The 26,144-nt window shown below is 29.9% G+C and overlaps 1 protein-coding gene across 3 annotated transcripts in view; it reads left to right on the top strand.

Annotated features, from left to right (window-relative positions):
• The window catches only part of LOC136984164 (probable serine/threonine-protein kinase DDB_G0283337), a 68,623-nt gene that overhangs the window by 21,960 nt on the left and 20,519 nt on the right, over window positions 1-26,144 (top strand). For all 3 annotated transcript variants that reach the window (XR_010882158.1, XM_067281097.1, XM_067281096.1), the window contains exons 6-8: window positions 4,585-5,970; window positions 13,834-13,933; window positions 20,820-20,908. Coding sequence is in view for 2 of the 3 variants with exons in the window: in XM_067281097.1 (XP_067137198.1) it covers window positions 4,585-5,970; window positions 13,834-13,933; window positions 20,820-20,908 (1,575 nt within the window). In the remaining variant the exon portion in view is untranslated. The remainder of the gene's footprint in view (window positions 1-4,584; window positions 5,971-13,833; window positions 13,934-20,819; window positions 20,909-26,144) is intronic.

The following is a 26,144-nucleotide window of genomic DNA, read 5'->3' on the forward strand; positions in this document are numbered from 1 at the left end:
ACAGTATTTATTTTTTTGGCTGCATTTGTAGCATTCTCACCACTTAAAAGTAAAAAGTATAAAACATGTCTTTTGTATTCGTCCGTTACTTTCATTTTAACGAAAATAAACAACTGAAATGTTCACAATTCTGAACAGTATTATATGAATGAGATCCAATTTAACACTTCGGTGTAAAAATTATCACATTAGACTGACATTTTTAACAGCAAAACAAAATTTTTCTCAAGGTCATAAAAATGCGCACGGACTTATGGACTGACCTGATAAGTAAAATCCTAGTTTTAAAACTAATACTAGATTTTACTATTTTAATAACTATTTAATGGTATTCATTTTAATACTAACTGTAGGGTTGTCAGGTGACATCCAGGTCATTGTCAGATTCTATTATGGTTTTTCCTTCTGACACCACTGTAAGCATCTCTGACGATGGTGTGCTAATTCTGACACCAAGTAGGTTATGCCTACTACACAAGTTTTGAGCGTTTTTCTGGGTGGCAATATACGGTCTCATGTGAGACTAGGGGTAAGAGGATGGATTAGGAAAGGACGAGATTCAGTTGGAATTGATTCACTTAATACAATTTACTAACTTAAACAAATTTATTAGATGGCACAAAAGTTAGTACAACACCTTACACAGAGTATTCATGTTTTGCAGTGAAGGAGAGAGAGATTACAAATTTTTGGTACCTCAGAATTCGGACCTAAATCCTCGTTAAGGATCTTCGGAATGTAGTCCTTCAGTTAACAGTTTGGGAGAGAAGCAGCAAGTAGAGGGCATAGAAGAGCACTAATCCAGAAAGGCACACAGACACAATAAACTGAACTTTTGGAAGAATGGGCAATGACTCTGGAATCGGCCATTTCTCATCACGTTCAAAGCAGCCAATACCTTAGAGGTGACTAAAAGTTGTGGAAAAGGTGTCACTACTGACACTGAGAAAGCATAAGTTGACACTCTCTCAGGTCAGAAAGTTGACATATATTAGCTTCTGATGATATCATCCTTGAGTTGTTTCCTTTTACTTCACACTAAATCTGGAACCTGTTACTGGTGTAAATCGTGTGAAAAAACCTTTCTTCACAAACGTTTTCAAACTTTCATAGAAAGAATACCGGTAACAGGTTCTGGATTTAGTGTTGATTTCACCCCTGGTGTTAAGGTGATGTTGAGTTCCTTTTACTTGTTCACTTCTCACATAATTAATGAAATTAAACTAATGTAAAATTATATTGGAAAATATAATCTAAAAGAAAGAGTAGAGAGAGTATCTGAAAATGTATCTTACAGATATTGCACTTTGAAGCTACTCTATCTGTATCTAAATAGTGTCTAGATAAAGTTATTAAAATCTAATAACTTTATCTAGACACTAAATTAGAGAGATATTTTGTATTGTATGTAGATACACATATTTTGTGTATTTCTCTCTCTCTCATTTTGTAAAGAAAATTATATCAGGACCACTCTCACTAAACTCACACTCAACAAATTTCCTATTATTGGCATCCTATAATTTCTATATTTTTAACCTGCATGCCCTGTATTTTTTAAAATATGCTGATAATACTGCCTTCGTGAATTTTGGTTATAGGATTACTAAAGAGCATAATTTATCTAGACAGTGTTCTCAATCTAGCTGTCTTAAAAGACAGAATTTTACAACATATGCAACAACTTTATGCAGATCCACTGTATTTTGTTATTGAGTTTATTATGCCAGAATGCAATTTTTACAGCATGGGGATGGAAGGCATATAGAGCTATATCTTTGATTCAATTATCAATTTTGCATCTGTTACCACATCTGTAATTGAAATAAATTTCTTTCACTTTGTTACTTAACTCCTGAAATTTGTTTGGAGAACATATGTAATATTCACATTAAGTTGATAACAATGCAAAATTTTGTCGTAGAAGCTAAATTTTCAAATAAAAACTTTTTCTAAAAATTGAAAATACATACTCAAGATAGTATTTATACCAAATTTAGTTGAGATTTCTCCAATAGTTGTTTCCTCAGAGAGCTTTGGGTACTTACTCTTTAATTATGATTACCCTTTAAATACTTTATAGCATTTTAATGTACACTAAATACTTGTAGATTACATAACTAGAACTATCTTTACAGTTTTTAAATTATTAGAAATTTTATTATTGCTGTTATTTTTTTTAATCTTAAGAATTTTTTAGGTTTTTTTCTTTAAATACAAACTATTGTTGTATACATTAAGTAATAAAAGCTTAAAATCTTATAATGAATACACAAATGCTTTTTTTTTTAATTGAATTTTTAAAATACAGTAAAATTTAGTAATTTGTCTGTATTATTTAGTTTAATTTTATAATGTATAATAAAACTGCTAAAAGTGCTATACAGTAGGGCGTCGATAAGTGGAACCAATTGGGGACTGAGGTCCTTCCAGTTAATGATTTGTTCCAGTTTCCGACTTTGTACGAAAAAATACATTAACCTGTCCGATGTTCAAATTTTTCTCCGTTGCGTATCGCTTCCTGTTGAATTTTTCTCCGTTGCGTGTCGCTTCGTGTTGAGTTTTCGTCGATTTTAAGCCTAACGAAAATTTTTATAATAATCATCGAGGCTATCGTATCGTTAAAAATTATTTCTGCATTTTGTACAAACAAAATAAATATATTAAAGAATATAAAAAACATGAAAATTATACTTTAGAAGTAAATTTAGTATCAAAAACATTCGATTCAGCACGACACAGTCCGACTGAAAATCGTTCCACTTTCCGACCATTCCACTTACCGACGTTCCACTTATCGACGCTCTACTGTATTTGTTTATATTTTTACAGTAGATACATTCTTTTCATCTGTTCCTGTATTTGTCTTATCTTAGTTTAAAATATTAGATGATATTTAAATTTGTTTCTGTGTAAAGATTATTTAAAAATTCAGAAATAACTTATAATGCAATAATACATTTTAGTGATGAAAGAAAGTAATTATATTTTTAAAATTATAAATATCATAAATTAATAATTAAATTTTAACCATAAATAACAAAAATTTATTTACTTTATTTGATAGACTGAACTTGCATTAGATTATATTTAATGCAAATTCAATACAGAATTTCTTTTGCTGTTTATAGATTGGAAATGTATTAATTTAATTTTATATATTTTTGTAAGTTATATGTTAGAATTACTATATAATGAGAATTTTGTTAAATAAAATTAATTTTTAATTAATTTTAGAAATGTTTAAAACAACAATCTAGAACATAGGTGGTGAACCTTTCTGAGTCTGCATGCCATATGATAGGCATACTTATCATTAAACTTGTTCATGCATGCCAAAGATTTAGACTTTGAATAACAATATTTAAAGAAACAAAACAAATATACTTAAATTAGAATAAATGTAAAGAAGCTGATTGAAAAATACCAATTGGGTGATAAACCATAAAATTGCATGATACGTTATGTACCAGATGATTTCTCTCAATGTTATATGTTTGCTACTCCTGATCTAGAATATGATTCAATTCCAACTCCTGCAAACTTGTTGGTATTTAGAGTGGTCATAAAGTAATTTGACCAACTAATGGCAATCTTGGGAGTGCAGAAAGTGGGGAATTCATGAAAACTTTTGCAGGGTAAATATAGAGTGACATTCACTCATAATACGCGAAAATAGAGGTAGAACACACATCACAGTTATAGTAGACTGGACATGTTTTCAGATGAGGGATAAAATGGGAGAATACATGCTTTGTTGAATTCTGCTCAACATATGCTTTTATACTCTCAGCTGATGTCACAGAAAGCTTCAGTTATGATGCTGCCACCTCATCTTTGAACCTGTATGGGTCTTCTGTCATGGATATTGGTTCACCTGCTTCCCATTGTTCAAACATTGCTATCTCTGTTGTTTTTCATTTTGCACACATTGTTCCAATGCCTTTGGATGTTTTCTTTCATGCAGAATCTCAAGACATCATGAATTCCTTGTATTTGTATTGAAAATTTTCAATTTTCTACCCTTAATTTTGTGTATCATAAGTGCAAGTTACCCTGCACTTATCCTGCAAAGTGAACAGATTCCTTGCTTTCTGCACTTCTGAGATTAATTAGTCAAGTTACTTAATGACCACCTTGTATCTATCTAGTTTACAGAAGTTGTATATCAGGCAAGTACCTTGCCCACTTGGTATGCTTGATTTCATATCAGAAACTTGTGTGATTATATCAAAAATGCTTACATAAATAAATTGCTTTCTTTCAGTGAAAAATTTCTTTACTGAATATTAATTTGAAAATATGAATTTTCAAATTAACATTGCTGCACATTTATTTGCTTGGTATACTAAGTATTTTTATTGACAATTTGATATTTTTTTTTTATTCGATCACATTTTACATAATTTAATTAGTTTTACAAGTAAAACATTAAAAGGTTAATTATTTTCATGTTAGAATAGTTAATATCCGTTTCTTTCAGTTCTTTATATACATATAATTTATTTTCATTATCTTGTATTCTGAAACTAAAATATGAAAACTGTAACTGAAAATGTGAATGATTTTTTTTTCTTATTACAGATATGTCAAAAATTAATGTTCGGTCAAGATCTAATAGCAAACCAAAAAGTCTTCCAAGAAGACGATCACAAAGGAACTTAAGTCCAGACAGGGATTATATTAATAATGAAAAATTACAGTTTTCAAGCACTGATGAAAATGAAAATGTTAATTCTTCATTTCCAACTCAAATTAATAAATCTCCAATGGTTATGAGAGAATGCACAGAAAATTTTAATTTAGCTTCAGAGGATAATTCTTCTAAAACTGATTCAAATAAATCATCTGAAAGTTACTCAAATAAACATAGTTTAATTCCAATATCCAGAAATAAAAATAAATATGAATTACCTAGCAATGTGCCACAAATATCAAATAATTGCAATATTGAAGAAAATGTACAAAAACAAAACTCATCACAATTTAAGGAAAATTTATCTTCTGATAAAATTTCACCTAACAAAAAATGTACAAAAGTTAAAGGAAAATCTCCTGACAGAAGAAAAACTTTTATCATTTCTCATGAGAAGAAAAGTCTGAAAAGAGAAACATTTACAATATCTGAGCTCAATTCAACTATTGCTTCTCTTTCTAAAGTGGAAGATACAAATAGTTCAGAGAATTCATCTCCCATAAAAATATCAAATAACTGTGATAAAATAACAAGTTCATCTGTTGTCTTTGAAAACATTTGTAATAAAGGTCTCGGTTATGTAAATTCTAATACAAAATTAATTTCTACAAATGAAAATGAAAAATTAGGAAATAACAAAATTGAAAAAAATGGAAGTAGATTGCTTTCTCATAACAATGGAATATATGAGTCTGATAAAAATACAATTAAAGAAATTAGATCTGCTATTGAGAAATCTAAAAATCATAAAATATCTACAGATAAAAAAAAGATTGATATTGAAAGAAATATCAATGCTAATGAAACAAAAAATTCAAGCAAACAAAATGTTAAATTTGAATCTATCAAATATTGTCATGATAGTGATCAATTAGTTGTAACAAATTCAGTTGATGAAAATACGTCAAAAGAAATATCTCCAATTGTTTTTCAGACTAAAAGGAGACGGAAAAGTATTAAAAAGAAAAGCTTAACTAATAAGAATAATGAAACACAACTGCCTAAAATAGATAATGATATTTTTGATGTGTGTCATATGAAAGAAAAACAGTTTAAAAATAAAGAATTAACTACACAAATAGATAACAAAGAATTAATTATACAATTAGATGATGTGTTAACACCAATAAAGACTCATTCGAATAAAACAGAAGAAAATTATATTTTTATAACAGATCCTTTAGATGGAAGCTTTCTGAAGGTAGATACTAGTATAAATTTGGGAGAAAATTCTGTTAATGAACAAAATGAAGAAAGTCAAGATAACATAGAAGGTAATTTATCTTGATTATATTATTTATTTAAAATTATGTCATATATGTAAAGTTTTTAAGATATTTTCTACCAAGCTATTAAATTTTAAATACAGTGTACTTGCTTGTTTTACAACTGCATAGTTTATCAATTAATATAAGTTGTCTGTTATGATTACATAAAATTTCATATTTAAGTATTGCATGCTTTTGTTAGCCACTTCAGTGTATTATTTTTCAATTCAAAGTTTATTTCCAAGAGAGTAATTTCATTTATTTTACTGAACCTATGGAAAATTTAGTTTAAATGAATTGCCTATTGATAGTTTCTGGAAATCAATTTCATAAAAGTGAGAACCTATTGAAATAATAGCCTTTTTCAATTTATTAGAGTGATAATGATATAGGTAATGGAATTTTATCCAATTTTGTGCAATTAATCTGTAAAATAAATTCATTTCAAATGAGGTATATTTCAGAACAAATATTTTTTTAACTATTATATGTTAGTACTTTTGTACAAAAAAATGATATTTAAATTTTAAAATATTTTATTTCTTATTCTAATTTAAGAAAATGTAACAATCTGTTTACTCCCATTCTAATTAACATTGTTGGCATGATAAGTAACAGACTTGAAAGTGTGGTGATAGAATTTTTAATTTTAAATATAATATTGCTATTTTAACCTTTTGCATGTTTTTTTGCCACTTCACATATTTTATCTAATTCAACTTAAAAGTTACGCACCTTAAAGAAAAAATTCTCTGCTTTCAATTTGTCAACTTAAGTTAGAAGGAAAGCTTATCCAGAGTATCTACTTACATCTTTCCAGTAACAAGAGAGATTTTTCCAGCATTATATGTGTATATGCATGCATGTGGTGCAGGCTTGTTTCAGGACTAAAGTAACAAAAAGGAATCAATTTAAGATGATTTCAAATAGCATACAAGTAATCTCTGACTAAAGAATAAAGACAACTTTGCAGAAATTGATACAAAAAAGTGAGCTTTATTTTGTTGAAGAATATGTTCAAAATGACAGGCTTCAGCAACAAAATAAAGATTTAGATCAGTATCCAACTGAAACTGGGCCAAAACCAAAAATAAAAATACACTGTGGGCTGCACATATTTACTTATAACAAAACATCTATAGTTATACAGTATTTTGTATTATTTTAATGTAATATGTGTTTTTCAATTTTTTCACTTAATTTTTTAATATCAACAGGGATTTTCAATGTTGTACAGTATAGTTGGTTTTTTAAATTTTCATCAGTCATTCTATTACAACTTTTACATTTAACAATCTTCAATTTTGAGAAAAAAGTTTCACAAAGGTAGGTGGTTCCCATTGCAGCTGTAATGCTTATCACCAGTTGTTTTGGGTTGGGAAATTTATCCTTACAGATCCTTTGCATAAAACTGCACTTTGTCATTGGCTTCAAACATATATTTCAATTCAGAAAATAACTGGAGGTCTACTAACTCCATCTACAAATTTGTTTGCGCCATTTCCACAACAATGTTGAAAGGACATAAGAAAATATTAAATACAGTGGGTGATCGGTTAACGAACAAATCGGATAATAAACAGTTTCGCGAAAGATTTTTATGTTCGGACAATGAACACCTCATAGAACAAACACAAGAAGCGACATAAAATAATGAATACCGATTGGTCTTCCCTTGTCTTTGGGCAACATTTCAAAACTTTTTGGAGTGCGGGAGACATTGACATCGACACTCAACCTGGTATATATGAGGGGTGTTCAAAAAGTATTGGACCTTTATTTTTCCTGAGTAAACCAATGACGTGCGAGAGGCCGCCTTCGGTGGAGATGTGGAGGGGACAGTCATGCGCAGGCCTGAAAAAATTCAGGACTGCACATGACTGTCTCCTCCATGAGACAGGAGCACACTGCATTCAGGTGGTTCGCTGTCCACTGATGTGCTCTTGTCTCATTCGCAAGTTCTCTGACTGTGATACAATGGTCCACCATGACCAAAGTTTGCACTTGCTCAACGACAGTCTCATTTCGGCTTGTTGAGGGTCTGCCTGAACTCAGTTCACTGTCCACCAATGTGCAGCCATCTTTCAAGCAGTTATATCGTTCCTTTATCCGTGTGTTGCTCATGGCATCATCCCCGAAAGCCTGTTGAATCTTGCAAATGGTTTCCGCTTGAGTATTGCCAAGCTTTTGGCAAAATTTGATGCAATATCACTGCTCATGTTGTTCAGTCATTTTCCAACTTAATGGAATCTGATGAGGACTCACTACACATCCTCACTCATAGGCCAACTGCCAGCGACTGACGCTTCCTGCGGGCAGGAAAAAATTCAGGACTGTGCATGACTGTTCCCTCCACATCTCCACCGAAGGAGGCCTCCCGCACGTCATTGGTTCACGTGGAAAAAAATAAAGGTCTGATACTTTTCGAACACCCCTCGTACTGATCAGATAGTATTTCTCCGAACTTCGAAACTTTCCCTTGTACTTCCAGCCTTTTATTTTTTTGACAGAAACAATTCTTTCATAGTATTTGCAAGACTGTCAGGTGGGAACTTGTTAAGTTTTGCGTTGGTTTTTATTTTCGAAAGGTGAGAGTATAATAGCAAAGGTAGAGAGTGGGCAGATGTCTGAGGTTGCTGGGAAGTATGGCTTGAACAGGTCTACAGTAGGCTGCAGTTTAATTTTATCTAAGAAAGATACAGTATAATCAAGAAGACTCAAGCAGCTAAAAGAGTAACGAAAATTACATCTGAGAAATAAAGAACATCGAAGAGCTTATAATGGAACTGAAACTGATCTGATGTCAGAAGAATGCTCGAAACTCGGCGAAATATGTTTTCTTCTGAAAAAGAGGATTAATGCCAATATCTACTATTAAACATCTTTTGAAGAAGTGGTAGGATGTCAGAACAACGGTCTTAGAATGGCATCCAAACCCAAGTTGAGGTTAATAGGCTTAGGGATCTCTACAATTACAATGCTATTAATTACTTCTGAAAAATCCTGAAGAAGAGAGAAAAACAATAGACATTAGATTCTATAACCCCCACAAATGGAAAAACATGACTAATAAAAATGCAAGACTGTGTGTATATGTATTTTTATATATTACATATAAATAAACTTAGTAAGAAAGTATACAAGGTGTGTCTGAAAAGTTCAGTGAATGGTCTCATAAAATAAAGGAAACAAGAGATACAAGCAAAATACTTTTACTGGCATTCAAAGTAATCGCCATTAGCGACAACACACATTTGACATTGGTTGTACAGCTGCTGGAAGCTGTGAGCAAACACTTCTTTCGGTATTGCATGAAGCACCGTTGTCACACAATGTCGGAAAAGCGTAGATTTTTCAGGCAGGGAACAAGAAGAAATCTGCAGGTGCCAGATCTGGAGAATATGTAGAATGTTCAAGAACTGTCACCTGGCGTGTAGCGAGGAAGTGCTGTAATGTTCACGCGTTGCTCCATTTTGCAGTGACACTCCTTCTCACATTGACTGCGTTGCATTATTTGCTGCGTGCACTTCTGTTTAACTGTCGTGATTTCGACGCTAGGGGGCACTAGTTGGCAAGTCTCTCACTACGTCTGCGTGAGTGCAACATCCTAACCAGCACAGTTATTCAACTATGGGACTATTCACCGAACTTTTCAGATGCACCTTGTATATTTTTTATTTTTTGTGGTCTCCAGAATGAATTAATTAAATTCCCATAAAAACCTATGGTAAGTTGATAATCGGTTAATGAACAATTTGGATAGCGAACAAAGTCTTGGAACAGATTATGTTTGTTAACTGATCACCCACTGTATATTTTCATAATTCTTTAAATATGAAAATCTCTCCTGAAAATCTCATAGTAAATTTGTAGTTTCTTGTGTATATTTATTAAAATGCTTTTTGTCACTATTGGGTTTATGTAGTAATGGAAATTGGACTGTATTTTTTGATTTTGATTGACTTCCATAAAGTTTGAGTTTTGAATGCTTTTATATTTTGATAACAGTCTGTGATCAATTTGTTTTCACCTTTAAGCTGCTTATTAAGTTTGTTTAATTTCATTGTGATATCTGTAAGGAAACATAAATCCAAAAGCCACTGTCCATCATATAATTCAGGAACATTCTGATCATTTTCATTCATAAAAATTTGAATTTCTTCCTTGATGTTCCAAAATTTTTCTAAGCATTTTCCACAACTTACCATTGAATTTTTGTGTAAAAAAGCAAATTACTGTACTCAGATTCCAGTTCTTGAAGATAATCTCGAAAATGACAATGCTTGAAAGAATTATTTTTTTATTGTATTAAGTATTTTAACAACAACTGATATCACATGGGTCATATTAAATACTTGCATACAAGAATTTTTAAGGTCCAAAAAACAATGACAAATGAAAAGATTTTTAACTTTTTTTCCATCTTTATGCTCAAGAATTAATTCAACAGCTCCAATATTCTTGCCGATCATTGAAGCTGTGCCATCTGAGATGATCCCAATTAGATTTTCTAATTTTAGTTCATGGTCATGCAATCATTTTATGACAGCTACTTGTATTTTTATTTTTATTTTTTGCAGTAATTGTATCTTTCAAACTCGTAACATCGAGAAATTTTTCATTCACATTTACTTTACTATCCACACCTCAAATAAAAATGGCAAGTTGAGCTGTATCCTTAATATCTGTTGTTTTATCCAAAGCCAGTGAAAAATATATAAATTTCTTAGAAACCATGTTCGGCTTTGAACAAATCTCATTTGAAATGTTATCAATTCTTTGTGCTATAGTTTGATGTAACAGACTGATTTGACTGAAAATCTTAACTTCTTCTAGAACAATTTCTTTGGTTGCAGCAATAATGCATTCTTTGATGTATTCACCATCCAAACCATTTTTTTCCCAATAATATATGATATTTGCATGCTAGCATTAATGATAGCGTCTGATTGAACTGTTTGTTTATGAAATATATTTTGTTCTGCAGTCAGACTTGCCTTAAGTATTTGTAATTTCACTTTTTGTTCATAATGTCTTTTCAAATTGTATGATTTTAATATCAAAGTAGAGTCACATCAAATTAAACATAGTTTTGTCTTTCATCTGAACGAAAAAATATAAATTTTCCCATTCACTTTGAAACTGTCTGTTTTCATCTTAAAATTTTCTTTTCTGTTTTAGACATAATGGAACTAAAGGGCCTAATAGATAAAAAATTAATTAAAAATAAAATTAGTCACCATTTATTTGGTTCAGTTTGTATTGGGTTATTTGTTAACATTCACATACACAATATGTTTCAGCTACTAATAAAGCAAGAAGTCCCTTTTAATTATAAATGTGGCAATAATGAATTCAACACTTCGTTATTCTGTAAAATCTGTGTTAATTAGCAGAGACAGCTAAACAGAATAACTTTATTAAAAATGCTGCCAGGCCAAAAAAAAAAAAAAAAACCAGTAACTAATGGTCATCCAATTTTGAAATGATCTACACAACCATTACATGAAGCACTCCTTGATGGCTAGCTATACTCAAATAAGTTAATAGGTTTAATTATGTTTTACTGTATAACAATCTAAACACGAAATGATTTTAAATTTATATGTATGTGTAAATGTGTAATTCTAATTTAAATTTTATTAGGCTTATTTTCAAAAAATTTAAAGAAAACACTAAAATCTCTTATAATTTATTGAAAACACAGAAGACTATTGTAACTTAAGAATGTGTCTATTGTTTGACATTTATTTCACATATAATGCAAATTTAAGGAAGTATGATTTTATTATACCAAAACACAAATTTAAAAACTTTTATTGTTGTAAACAATGAACAAATACATGTACTGTACTGTACATATGTACTGCACATACATATATAATATATGTAATTCATTGGAAGCTTTGTTAAAAAATATTTAACAACTGTTTTAATTTCTGAGTGTAGGTCATAAGGTGTTATACATCAAATTCATGTATTTAACTACACACATGATATTTCATTGTAATAAAAATTTATACAAGCTAATTACAGTTTTAAATGGGCTGCACAAAAACATTGACTGTGCTGCAGTTGGACTTGGCAGATTTAGAACATCAAACTTGATGTTATGGATTACACACAAAATTTATAGTGTCACTATTTTGTAAGCCTCTTATATGCATTTTTCCAGTTTATGGCACTGTTGGGTATGCATCATACATCTATGCTTTTAAGTAACCTCACAGGAAAAATCCATAGGGGTGAAGTCTGGGGACCATACTGTTCTTGAAACAGGGCAGTGTTGTCCTGTTTAACTGTTGCCAAGCTGCTCTGCAAGCCACTGATGCACATTTGTCCAGAAATTAGGTGACAAGCCATCATGTTGGTCCAAATCAATTGCAGTTGCACCTATGGCAAGTAATCAAACTATTCATTCACTGTTGTGTTTACAATTGGTCACTATTCAGCATGTTGTCAATGAACACAAGACCAAGAGGTTGCTTCCTCCAAATTTCACACCATATGTTTAGGATAAAATTCACTTGGTGCCATGTATCTTGTATCCATTTTGGAGATTGCTCTATCCAGTGTTGCCCAGTGTGACAGTAATACACTCTATTTTGGCAAAACAGTGTCTCATCAGTCCATAAAATGTAATGGAGTTGATTTATTATACTGTAAATTTAATATTATGTTGCACTTTTTAAATTTGTGTGTGGCATCTTCTGCATGTTGTGCTGGTTGCATATAACAGTGGAATTAGTGCTTGTCATGGTAATGTAATATCCAGTGTATTTGTGTGTGCTGTAGTCCCTAACCTAACTTAATCTAATTAATAACCAATGCTAGAAATGCTAATAACCAATGCTAATCCTTTTGTGCCCCTGGATAGATAGATGTTTAAGTGAATACAATGTATATGTTAAATTTTTTTATTTTATTAAAGATTCTTTACATATTTTTACAGAAAATTATTATTATTGTTTTCTATAATGTTTTATGTTAAACGGTGGTGGTGTTAAATTTACTACTGTCACTTTCAAATTTGTGCACAAACATTTTAATGAAAGTTCTTTGAATTTCATGCTAAAATCTGTACATTTGTTTTATGTAATGTAATGTGTGTGTAAAATAGTTTCTCTCTCTCTCTAAGATTATTAACAATATAATTATTAAATCATTATTTAAATCAGGGATGAGCAACCTTTTTCTATGTAAGGGTCGCATTTCAAAACTTTTGAACTAATGTGGGCCGCATAGAAGAGAAAAGAGGAAAATAATTGTCAGTAAATCACAATTATTTATTCATATATAATTATAAATTAGACTTAATTTAGCTTCTGGAACAGTTGTAAACATAATATATTGGAAATATTTGGTTAAATATTAGTCACTGCTAGTTTTAAATCAGTTTAGATGTGTTTGTTAGCTGGTTTCTTGTTTTAATTTTTACTAAATTCATTGTGAGAAAACTATTCACATACATAAGTTGTAGAAAATAGCATTTGAATATTTGCTGCATACTTCCTTAAACTGGGAAATTGATATATTTATTCAAATTTTATGCGATGCAGGCCGCAAAAAATATTAATGCGGGCCCATCCCTGATTTAAATAATCAGTGAAATTTTTAATTACTAGAAAGGTATAGGTATAATACTGTATCATTGCTACACTGTATTTAATAATAATTTTGAAAGATTGGCAAATTAATTCCATATAAAATCAATATACAGCAACATTGCTATAAATAAATTTAAGCAAAATTGGTTGACACTGAAAAATGTACTGTGTTATAGATATTCAAAATATTTTAATTGAAATGTGATTCTTGATGATGATATACATTAATTTATTGAAATAGAAATATATTTAAATATTACAGATATGAATAACACTAATGATAGTTCAGAAAGTTTACACAGAGAAGGAAGGAAACGACGTGCCGTAGTTGGTGTATCATACAAGGAACCTTCTGCCAATAAGTATGATAATGATTAAACTAACACAGTGGTGCCTTGTACTTCAAATTTAATTCATTCTAGAAGCTTATTTGAACTCTGAATTGTACAGTCTGAAGCAATTTTTTCCATTAGTAATAATGGAATTTGAATTAATCCATTAAATAAAATAGATTCTTTATGCCAATAATTATACAAAACTATTTTAGACATTAAAAATTCTTTTACAGTGGTGAAATTAACAGTAATGCTAATAGAATTATCACTTTAGCAATAATAAAAACAAATACTTTCAATGTTGCTTAGATGTTATCTTCAGGTATATGGAATGTTTTAAAAATACCATTATAAAATTTGTTTCACCAAAAGAACACAATTAAATTTGTAAATATTAAAATTCAAACGTAAATATAAATGAAAGATAGTAAAAATATAATGATTTTAAAGGTGGATAAAAGAATGATAAAAATAATCAATAGTGTAAATTACCAAAAATTGAGAATAAAAATGTAATAAGAACAATACTTATAAATAAAAATATAACAAAAATATAAATTTAAACATTTGGCATAAGGTATAGTACTGATCAATTGTAAGCTTAAATAGTGTGATTCATATGTTTGGGATTTCTAGAGTAATTTGTTACATGCTTCTAATATGCGGATATATATATATATATACAGTAGAGCATCGTTTATCCAAAAGCCGGTCAATCGAAACATCGGTTAACCGAAAGTTTTCCAGTTGGACTGTGTCATGCTGAATCAAACATTTTTGATACTAGATTAACTTCTAAGGTATAATTTTTTTGTTTTTATATTTTTCAATATATTTATTTTGTTTGTACAAAATAAAGAAATAATTTTTAACGAGACAATAGCCTCGATTATTATTATAAAAATTTTCATTAGGCTTAAAATCGACGAAAATTCAACATGAAGCGACATGCAACGGAGAAAAATTTTAACATCAGATAGGTTAATATATTTTTTCGTACGTAATTGGTTATCCGAAAAATCAGTTATCCAAACAACCCCAGTCCCCAATTGATTTGGATAAACAACGCTCTACTATATATATGTAATAATGATTTTGAAATGAAGATAGATTTGCACTCATTACATTGTTTGAGTAATGATGTTTTGGCCCTTGGCCCTTAAAGGTATAATATCATGATTCAATACATTTTTGGAGAATTCTGTGGTGTGTTTGCTGTTTGCAATATTTCTCTGATGTTCCATCAGTCGACATGAAAGTTGTCTGTTTGTAATGTAGCTTTGCATGTGTTCTAGATTGCTGTAAAGGTATCATATGAACACTTTATCTCTCTAATATCACTATATCTCTATCTCTGTAAAACTATCACTGTTAGTACAAAGAAATCAATGTAATGGTGACAGGCTTAATTGGGAGGATAAGACAGTGTGTTTTAAAAACTCTTGTGATTCAAAAATTACGTACCCAGAACCTTTTAAAGTGTGATCACATATAAATATTGACAGACAAACATTTTCGAACCCCTTCTGGGCTCTGCTTCAAGTTCCAATCAGCTTCTATATGGATATTGAACATCCATATAGAAGCTGATTGGAACTTGAAGCAGAGCCCAGAAGGGGTTCGAAAATGTTTGTCTATTGCTATTTATTTGTGATCACACCTTAAAAGGTTCTGGGTATGTAATTTTTGAAGTAATTCTGCTGTGATAAGTAGTGAGTTAGTTACTCTTGTGATTCTTAATGTGATAGGACATAAGTAAGGAATGAATGGGCTTGCAAATGTTAATTTATCATTTTTATTGTGTAGTGTTGTGGAAGGGAAGAGGGATCTATTTACACAATTTTTGATGTGTTTGAAACAATATTTTTATATTATCTGTATTAATTAATTAATATTACAATTTGCCTCACTACAATGCAAATACCGTGGTAATATCACAATATCTAATCAAACAGCTGCGTGATGTTCTTTTATTCGTTTTTTCGAGGAATCTCTTCATTTCTCCTATGTTCTGCCTATATAATATTTAGTTTCTTTTTCACATGTACAGAATATTTTGTAAACAACTCCAGCTGTCTTGAGAATATCTACTACTATTCTTTTTCCATTGCTAAAGTGATAATTCTATTAGCATTAGTGTTAATTTCACCACTGTAAAAGCATTTTTAATGTCTAAAGACAGTTTTGTTTATTTCAAATTAATCCATTTATGGACACTGAACTATACCCATTTTTATAAACTTAAAACAGCAAATACACATAATTTAAAGTAAAGACAACACAATTAAATGTCCTAATAATAAATTAAAACATGAAAAACAAATAAAATACATAAATACTGTGTAATAAAATGAAAATTGCATTTACTGGTTCATTATGCTTTAAGTTTTGTGAAAGGGTATAATGACATACAAACAGCAAAAAAAATTGTAATGTGTATAGGGAAAATCTCATAAAGTTTGAATATGTCGGACATGGTTTTAAAAGTTTTGTTTTGAAGATTTTGGACTAAAGTTTAGAAAATGTACATGGTGCTCAAAAGTTGTCATCGAACAAAAGTTGCAGGAAGAAATTGTTAAAAATTGATGAATAACACACAATACAGTATATTGGTATATAACCGAACACACAAAAAATAAAGCAAAAAAAGCACCGAAAACATACAAGAATAACACAAGAGCAAAAACAACTTGGATACACAACAAGTTGCATTTTCACTTTGAGCACATTTTTTCACTATATGTGCAATTCAAACTTCAAAACATCACTTGAACTCTGAGGCAAATTTTTGTTGAATTTTGTGTTCAAACTCTGAAGTATTGATACCACTTGAGTTTGAAGTATGAGATACCACTAATTTGTTAATTTATTATTTACATTTTATCTAAATTTTTAGGCTTAGTAAATAACTAAAATAAAATTTCAGTATTTCAGATTAATTAAATTTTTTTAATCTTCTAATTAGAAAATTTAAGGTTAAAAATCTTTCAAAATCTATTTGATAATTTATTGATGTATGAAGGCTATTTCAAAATCAACCTTTCTTGGCTGGTAAAAATTAACCAGTTGTCTTAGCAGTATCTCTCTTTGTGTATAGAATTACTAAACATTGTTGAATGCTAACTCATCATTTAATTTTTTATTTGTGCATAAGTAGCTGCCAAGTAAACATGAATCCTGTTATTTCCACTCACTCCAGCTAGAAGATATATACCTGATATGATATATTTCTGCAAGCAGAAGGATGCAGTACTACTGATGTTCATCATCGTGTTGTGTGTACAGTGATAACATTATGAGTGACAGTTCTATGAGGGATTAGTGCTGGAAATTCAGGGATTTGTGTACAGATATACATGATGAGTGTGGACAAGGATGACACTCAATTGTGACTAATGATTTCATTAAACAATCAACAAAGTTGTGCATGAAAAACACTGTTTTAATGATCTCAGAAATTTCTGATGAATTTCCTCAAATTTTAAGAACTTCTCTATTTCATATTGTTATAGAGAGATTGGGTTATCATCATTCTGTTCCTGGTGAATATCAAAACAATTAATATTCACAATACTTGAATGGGTTCAGCTTTGACTTTTCTTCTGCTGTACTGGGAATAAGGGGATGAATTTTTTGACATGAGAATGAGACATGGGTTCAATTTCTGAATTCAGAGATGAAGGGTACATCCTATGTAGTTACATCTAGTGACTGTGATGCATGTTGTTTACAAAATGGCAGCAAGATGACATCATCGAAAATATTGAACCTAATGCTTGCTATGGAAAATATGACAAGCATTAAAAAGGTAAATTTGAAAGGTAAATGCTATCGCTAACTAGATACACAACAACAAAAATAATTTTTAAAGCATAAGTTTAAAAAAATAAAACTTTTATTTTCAAAATGTTACATTTACAAAATCAAAAATTATTAAGTTACTTTAAAATTATTAAAGTATATCCAATATATATATACAATTTATTTTGAATTCTGTTTTTGTTTATCTACAAAATTGGCCAGTTTCTTCTTTGGAAGCATGAGCAGTGGAAGCGGTAATCAAACTTGCTAGGTAGCTGCTTCCTGCACACATGTAGAAGTGTCATCTGGTGGTTGCTGCACTCTATATGTGGTTACTCCAGACACACATATTTGCTTCCACCATTTTGTCCACACCACTTGGTAGTGTGTTCATGCCTGCAGTCACTGGATGCTGCCATGTAGGCAGCATCCAGTGGCTGCACTCTAAGGCAGTGATTTTCAACCTTTTTTTTGTCACAGTACACTTTTAATAATTTAAAACTTTGGTGGCACACACGATTACTTCGGTAAGTACTGCAGGATAACCAGTGATGTCATAACAGTGATTTTTAAACACAGTTGATTATTTAGGTAACATTTTCTAAATGCCTTGGTAACTACTGGCAGTTACCAATAACACTGGTTACAATTTCCAAACGCGCCCCTAGGAAGGTAGAACCGATTGAACTACTTGTCGGACATCGCTTACGTATGGGTATTCTCAGTGGTGGCACACTTCAAAAATCTCGTGGCACTTTAGTGTGCCTTGAGATTTTTGAAGCGGCACACTAAAGTGCTGTGGCACAGTGGTTGAGAATCACTGCTCTAAGGAACAGTTGAAAGAGTAGAAACACACACATTCTCCAAACTAATCAAAAAATTCATGTAAAGTTTAATATGATGTTTATTATGAAACAATGAAGAAGCTTTGTTGTTTCACAATAAACATCATGTAAATTTCAAAGAATGTTAAATGTCAAAGAAGTCAGTTCAAAACAAAAGGCATTGAATTCTCACCAAGGATAATTGTTCTCCATGACTGCAACTACAGTGTGAATCCACAGTGTAGACTCACACTGTAGTTTGCACAAAGGCTTTACTTGAGCAGTTTAAGAGATTTTTGACCTAACCTCTTACACCTGTGCCAAGCAGCCAACTCTTCAGCAGATTGAAGATCTGGCTGGCTTCCCTAAAAGTTTGAAACCTTTGAACTGGCTAGGTAACCTGCCATCACTATTTTTAACATGGAATTGCAAAAGCTGGTGTCCCACATTAGGTTAAATGCAAGATTTTGGATGGTGACTATATGGAAAAGTGATGTACATAAGGTGTGTTTCAAATTTATATGGACACGAAAAAATTAAAGTGAAACACAAATTTGCTGCATTAAGTGACAAATGTTTTATTAAAAATAATATTGATTTACATGTTTCTACACTGCAAAAGAAGAATTTTAATCAAACATTAACATTTTGTCACTGAAAATAATGTTTATGAAACTCTTATACAAAAAAACTGTTACATATTTATCCGGACAGGTTTCAAATTGCAAAGTTTTCTTACAATTTAATGGCCAATGTAACCACCATTTAACTTAATTACATTAAATACTCGATTAGGCATTGTTTCAATTAGATTCTGAAGGAATTCAATCTTAAGTTTATCCCAAGCATCTGAAATTGCTGCCTTCAAATCATGAATTGTGGAAAACTGCTTTCCATTGGCATAAACTGTACGAACCATCATCCCCCAAAGATTTTCCATCGGATTCAGGTCAGGGCTTCTAGCAGGCCATGTCATCAGATTAATATTTTTACGTTTAAACCACATTTTTGTTGATTTAGAGGCATGCACAGGGGCATTGTCTTGTTGAAAGATCCAATTTGGTCCACAAATATTTGGTCCAGCTTCCAATAAATGATCTTCAAGCATGCCTTGATACTTCTTTGAATTCATTCTTTGAGTTATAAATGCTAAATCTGTGGTTCCGTTGAATCCAAACGCACCCCACACCATTATTGATCCCCCACCCATTTGGCGTTTTGAAAAAATTTGTTTTTCGGTTCTTAAATCGTGCCAATAATACTTCCAACCGTCTGGACCATCTAAGTTGAATTTTTTTTCATCACTGAACAAAACTTCAATCCATTCTTTGGACCATGTCATGTGTTTTTGTGCCCAATCAAGTCTGTCACTTTTGTGCTTTAATGAAAGTGGTGGCATTACGGCTTTTTTTCTGAATTTTAACATTGGAGATGTATTTAAAACTCTCCACACTGTTGTGCTGCTACAAGGCAAGTCTAATTCTTTTTTTATTTTTCTTACTGATGTTTGTTTTGTGGAGCAAACCTTGATGATTTGTCTACAATTTCGAGGAGTAAGCTTGGGTTTTGGACCTGTCTTGAATTTTGGTACATCCTTGCCATGTCTTTTTGATAAATAATCACCAACAGTTGATTTTGGACGATTTATATATGCTGCAATTTCTCTTATTGACTTGCCTTGTGATTTATAGGCATCAATCTTCCCTTTTTCATAATCAGATAAATTCTTTGTTCTACCCATTTTAGAATGTTGAACAACATAAAGAATTTGTATTACAATTAGATATGTAAGCTAATTTGCATATTTCAACGCTTGAAACTAAACAATATTCTGTTTAAGTCATAAAATGAGTGCCTGTCCGGATAAATATGTAACAGTTTTTTTGTATAAGAGTTTCATAAACATTATTTTCAGTGACAAAATGTTAATGTTTGATTAAAATTCTTCTTTTGCAGTGTAGAAACATGTAAATCCATATTATTTTTAATAAAACATTTGTCACTTAATGCAGCAAATTTGTGTTTCACTTTAATTTTTTCGTGTTCGTATAAATTTGAAACACACCTTATGTATATAAATTCTGTATATAATAAATTGTTTTTCTTCTATTTGTGACTTCCAAATCAGATTGTTTTGGAATAGCCTTCACATACTGTATGTAATAAAGATATAAATTAGAATTCTTAAATAAATTTATTATAGAAGATTATATAATAAATAAAAAAAACTGATTTTTATTTTTAATTTTATTTATTTTAATAATTACTTTTTTTTTATTCTAATTTAGAAAGCTTCGCCAAGGAGATCCTTATACTTCAACTATATATAATAATGGTGTTATAACAGAGAAAAATAAGAAAAATAAAAAGAAGAATGGTAAATTTAATTAAAATATATATACATGTACAAAACTTAAGGATGGATGACATTTGTACATGAATACAGAAAACTGTAGATAAATGCAGACAAAAATATGGCAAGAACTCAATGTCTAACATTGGGTAATACACAACAACTTGTAGGATTTTACAAAGCAAAGCAATAAAAGTAAATCATAAGTGAAAAAAATACATACAGCAGTTCGACATAGGTGGAGAATGGATGGGAGAATGCTTACCAATACCCAGGCCAAGAAACCTGTTAGTTGGAATATGTCCACCTTAAACTGCAATGCAGCACTCATCATGTATTGGTAGGTTTGTCATCAATTGGACCAATGACTTTTTGCAGCTATCACTGCTAGCAATTGTGTTCATCTTTAAGTTTTGGACACGTAGAAATATTTGAAACTAAAAATTACAAAATTTTTAGTTTAAAATAAATTTATTGTATTAGATTACAAAATCTAATTCAATAAGGAATTTATAATTTTTTTTCAAGACGAGATGTTTAAGATAATTCACATAATTAAAATTACAAGATAATTTCAGATTATAGATGCTATTGTTTTTGGAAATATACCTACAATATCTACAGTTCATTTACTTTATTTTATTAATTTAGATAAGAGATGGTGCCTAACGCTTACCTTTATACCAAATTCATTTGTCTTTATTATTTAATTATAGCCATATAATAGACCGATTATTTAGGTGTTTGTTGGTTTATTAATTTACTTCACTGTAGCCAGTATTATTAATTGTTCTCTTTTTGTAATCTATATTAAAATTGACAAATATTCTTAATTGGTAAAGTATTTAGATCTATGACTTATGATAAATGTTTATTTTGCACGATTGCTGAAAGCTACAAATAATTTTTAATATGGACATTGGTAATTAGGAAATTTTTTAATTTAAATTTTGATTTCATTGTTGGTATTATTAATTTATGTAGTATTTTAATATTTATTAGTCCATATCAGTCTTTCTTAACCTTTTTGATCTAATGACACACACAATTTTTGGTGGCATATCAATAAGTCAGTGTTGCTGCAAAAATATTCATGTATGTGTAAAAGAAAAGTGACAGTGCATTTTTTAACGTAAGAAATATAATAATGTAGAGAAACAATAAACAGTTTTAAATTATTTTTTGAAATAAGTAGATAAAACAATTAAAAAGATGCATACTATCTTTACATCTTCATCCTTTTTGAACTACAGGAGCAACAAAGTTACATAGAGAAGTTGTCCTTTATTAGGAGACTTTTCTCTGCCTCAATATGCAAAAATTTGTTTTAAAATATTCATCTAGTGGTAGTGGTGCTATTATATTATAAAACCACAATTAGTAAAAAAAAATAAAACCATAACAAAAGTTCATTTAAAGTAAGGGAGGAAAAAACCAGTAAAAAGATGCAAGTGTCTTCACATCTTTCTTCTCACATCACAAAAACAATAGCAAAGCCACATAGCAGAATTGACATTTTATTTAGAGGTTTTCTGTCCCAATATGTAAAAATTTGTTTAAAAACAAATTAGTGAGAGATACGAAGATTACATGTTTTAGTGTTTTTCTACTTAATTTTAGTAGTAAATTAAAAAGTATTTGGATTTGTAAATTTAATGTTTGCTTTAAACTTTAGCACTCATTCGAACTTGATACGAATTTTAAAGTTTTTGAATTTTTTTTATTTCCAAACATGATAATAGAATGATTAATTTTCTTATCATCTTTAATATGCATAGAATAATTGCTAAGTATTGCTAATCAATATTATATTTATTAGAATTAACAGAAACTTTATTATTGACAGAAAGAGAATTAAAATTTCCTTAAAAAATTAAAAAAGAGAATTATTTAAATTTCCTTTTTAGAGATTTTTATGTCTCACATAACATGACTTTCTTATAATGTAATATGAATTGCACAAAACAAGGACTATTAGTTCAATATTTTATCTTTTCTCCAGAATTTTACAAACAATGATAAAGACTCATAACTATTTTTTATAATGTTGATATTTATAAATGGTGCCATAAAAAATTATTTTTTCTTTTTATGTTGATGTTATATATGATGATATTAGAAGAATAGAATATATGATTCAAAATATATATATATTAACTTATATTAATTTATTAACTAATTGAAGAGCATGTAGATGGGAATACCAAAAAAAAAAAATATTGCTGATTATATGAAAGATTGTTAACTTCTGATTAAGAGAAATAATAATCTATTTAAAAACTTAGCTTTTTATTAAAGCAACTTAAAAAGCATTTTAAATATTATATGATAAACTTATTTTATGAAAGAACATTATATATAATCATCTGCTGAAGTTATTTTAACTACAATCAAACTTGGATATAATGGCAAAATATTGATAATCTGGCTAGAGTCCTATACTCCCATTACATTTTACTCTGCTATAATGATATCAAAACTCAGTTATAACAAAATTTTCCACATTTTTCAACATTTAGATTGATGTTTTAGCCTATTTGTAATGAAAGTCATTGTAAATTGTATGTTATCAGTTTTTCTTATTAGTTTTGTAGTATTAATTTAGTTTCAGTAGAAAAAGCTTTTGGTGAAAGATTGCATAGGCATGGTCCTGCTAATCAGTAAGCACGTTGCTGTGAAACCTCTTGGGTCCATTGGAGTGTTTTTATTGATTGATAACTTAGTGAAGGATTTAATTAAGGAAGTTATAGATTTTCTTCCTTTAATGGTTAGTCATTTCTGCTAATGGTCATTATAGTATACAGTAGATAGTATAGTGTTCAGTAAATGGTGTGCTATGTGTAAAATTGGCAAAGCATAAGAATCTATTCATTGAAGACAAAGTTTTCATCATAAAACAAATGGAAGGAAGTGAAAAAAAAGGTTATAGTTTTTAAAGACTTTGACCTGAGTAACTTGACTGTATTCACAATCTGGAAAGACCACAAGAAAATACAAAAAGCATTTGATGAATCAATAACAAATGTTTTCTTTCTTGATTCATCAAATGCATTTTGTATTAAGAAAATAAGGAAACCCACACATGAAGATTTGGATCTTAAAGTGGTTCATAAAGCAGCAGAGCCTAAACATTTCAATTAATGGCCCAATCTTAAAGGTTAAAATTGAAAATTTTGTACAGTTACTGAAAATCAAAATCTTTACTTGCAACAAGGGTTGGATTGATTTATTTAAACATTGTCATAACATTACATTTGGTAAAGTTTGAAGAGAATAGGTTGAAGTAAACTTACAGACAACCAACTGGCTGCAACTAGCCTAAACTTGTGTAGAATTTAATGATTCTGGTAGTTTTGTTGCCATCATTTTTGATGGCAACAAAACTACATTGTTTCATAGACTTATACTTGATAAGACTTTAAAAATTTAAGGGAGAGAAATTTGCTGGTAGAAAATTGACAAAGGAATGAATCACAGTTCTAGTTGTTTCTAATATGGATGGCAATGAGAAAAGAAACTTGATGGTGATGGAAAAATTGAAAAATTCTTTGTGTTTTAAAAATTGAAATATTTTCCTGTACATTATTTCACAAACAAAAACATATGGCTGATGTCTCAACTCTCTGAGGAAGAATTGATTTCCTGGAATCAAGAACTGCGTTGTAAGTGTCATAAGATTCTTCTTGTCCTAGACAATTGCCCCCACACCCAAAGATAGAACAACTGAACAACATTAAATTTGTGTTTCTTCCACCAAACACTGAGTATACACCAGCCTATGGACCAAAGAGTAATTTGGAGTGTTAAGTCCAGCTATAGAAAGTTAATTTTGATACAAGTATTATAGGGCTTTGAAAACAGCAACCAGAATACAATTTTTCTCCTGGATGCTATAAGATGTTTAGCCATAGCATGAAATTAAGTTATGCCAGAGAGAATTAGAAACTGCTTCCATTATGCAAAATTTTCATATGCAGCTGCAAGCTTGGACTTTGAGGAATCTAGGAGATGCAGTAATATGTTCAAGCAGACGATGACATTATAACCAGTACAATAAACTCTGATGTAGACATTAAAGCAGAAGTACAAGAGGGAGCTAGCTGTTTTGATGATACGGAAAATGGCAGGGATGACTGCAAAGAGATTGTCAATTTGGAACCTGTTCTTACGCTAAATGAAGTGATTGCCCCTTTGGAAAGATTGACTTGATTCTTTGAATCTTCTTCCCAAACAGAAGACATGATATTTGCTACTCTGTACCATCTCTTGAATGATTTAAACATGTATTGGAAAATGCCAAAGACTCAAGCAAAATTACTGACTTAAGCATTAAAAACATTGATGTTTAATGTATATTATATAGTGTAATAAAGAGTCGGCTTATTAATGGACATGGTTATCATACTGTGTTTTTACATGTTTATCTCATATACAGTAAAACCCAGCTATAACATCATTCCAGTTATAATGACATAAATAAGATTGATCCTTAAATGTTGTTATAACTGAGTTCAACTGTATTTTAAGGTCAGTTTGAGTTATTTTGAATTTTTTGTTTTGCTTTCAAATTTTGAAATACCAGACATTATTTTTAAATGTACTATTTAAAAACAATGGCTGGTATTTTGAAATATTAATTTTCATTAAAGGAATTTATTTTTTCTTTTTGAGTTTCAAAGTCCTGTCAGTTTATGCTGAATTTACCCTATTACTTATGTTTTTATCGGTTTTAATTCTTTTTATAATATATTGATATATTTATAAATATTTTTTATTTTATAATTAAAATTTTTAATTTAATTTTTTTGAATCATGATGATTAGATAAATTTTAATCATGAAAGTAGAAAAACTTTCAGTGATCAAATATTTAAACTCTATTGTTATTTTTTGTAATAATTTTTGAAAGTAAGTGAATGCATTCGTAATTAATTCTTGACATATATAAAAATATTGTTTAGAAATTAAAAATAATTTATCATCAGTACATTAAGATGAGCTAATCTTATTGGATTGTGAGAGTAAAAGTAAGCTTATTTATTTGACTTATATGTATAATCACATTAATATAAAAATCATTCAAAAGAAATATACAGGGTATAGAAAAAAGCAATGTGCATCAGGCTTTATCTTGCTTCTGCTGCATAGTAGCTAAATATAGTTTGACTTGTACTCAAGAAGCTTCATAAGTTTTCCCATTCGTTTTACTTTCCTAGCTGTTACGTATACATAATAAGAGAAAGTATTGAAATCATGTCAAA

Source organism: Centruroides vittatus, unplaced genomic scaffold (assembly GCF_030686945.1).
Source record: "Centruroides vittatus isolate TY-2023 unplaced genomic scaffold, ASM3068694v2 contig_905, whole genome shotgun sequence".
NCBI classification, from domain to species: domain Eukaryota; kingdom Metazoa; phylum Arthropoda; class Arachnida; order Scorpiones; family Buthidae; genus Centruroides; species Centruroides vittatus.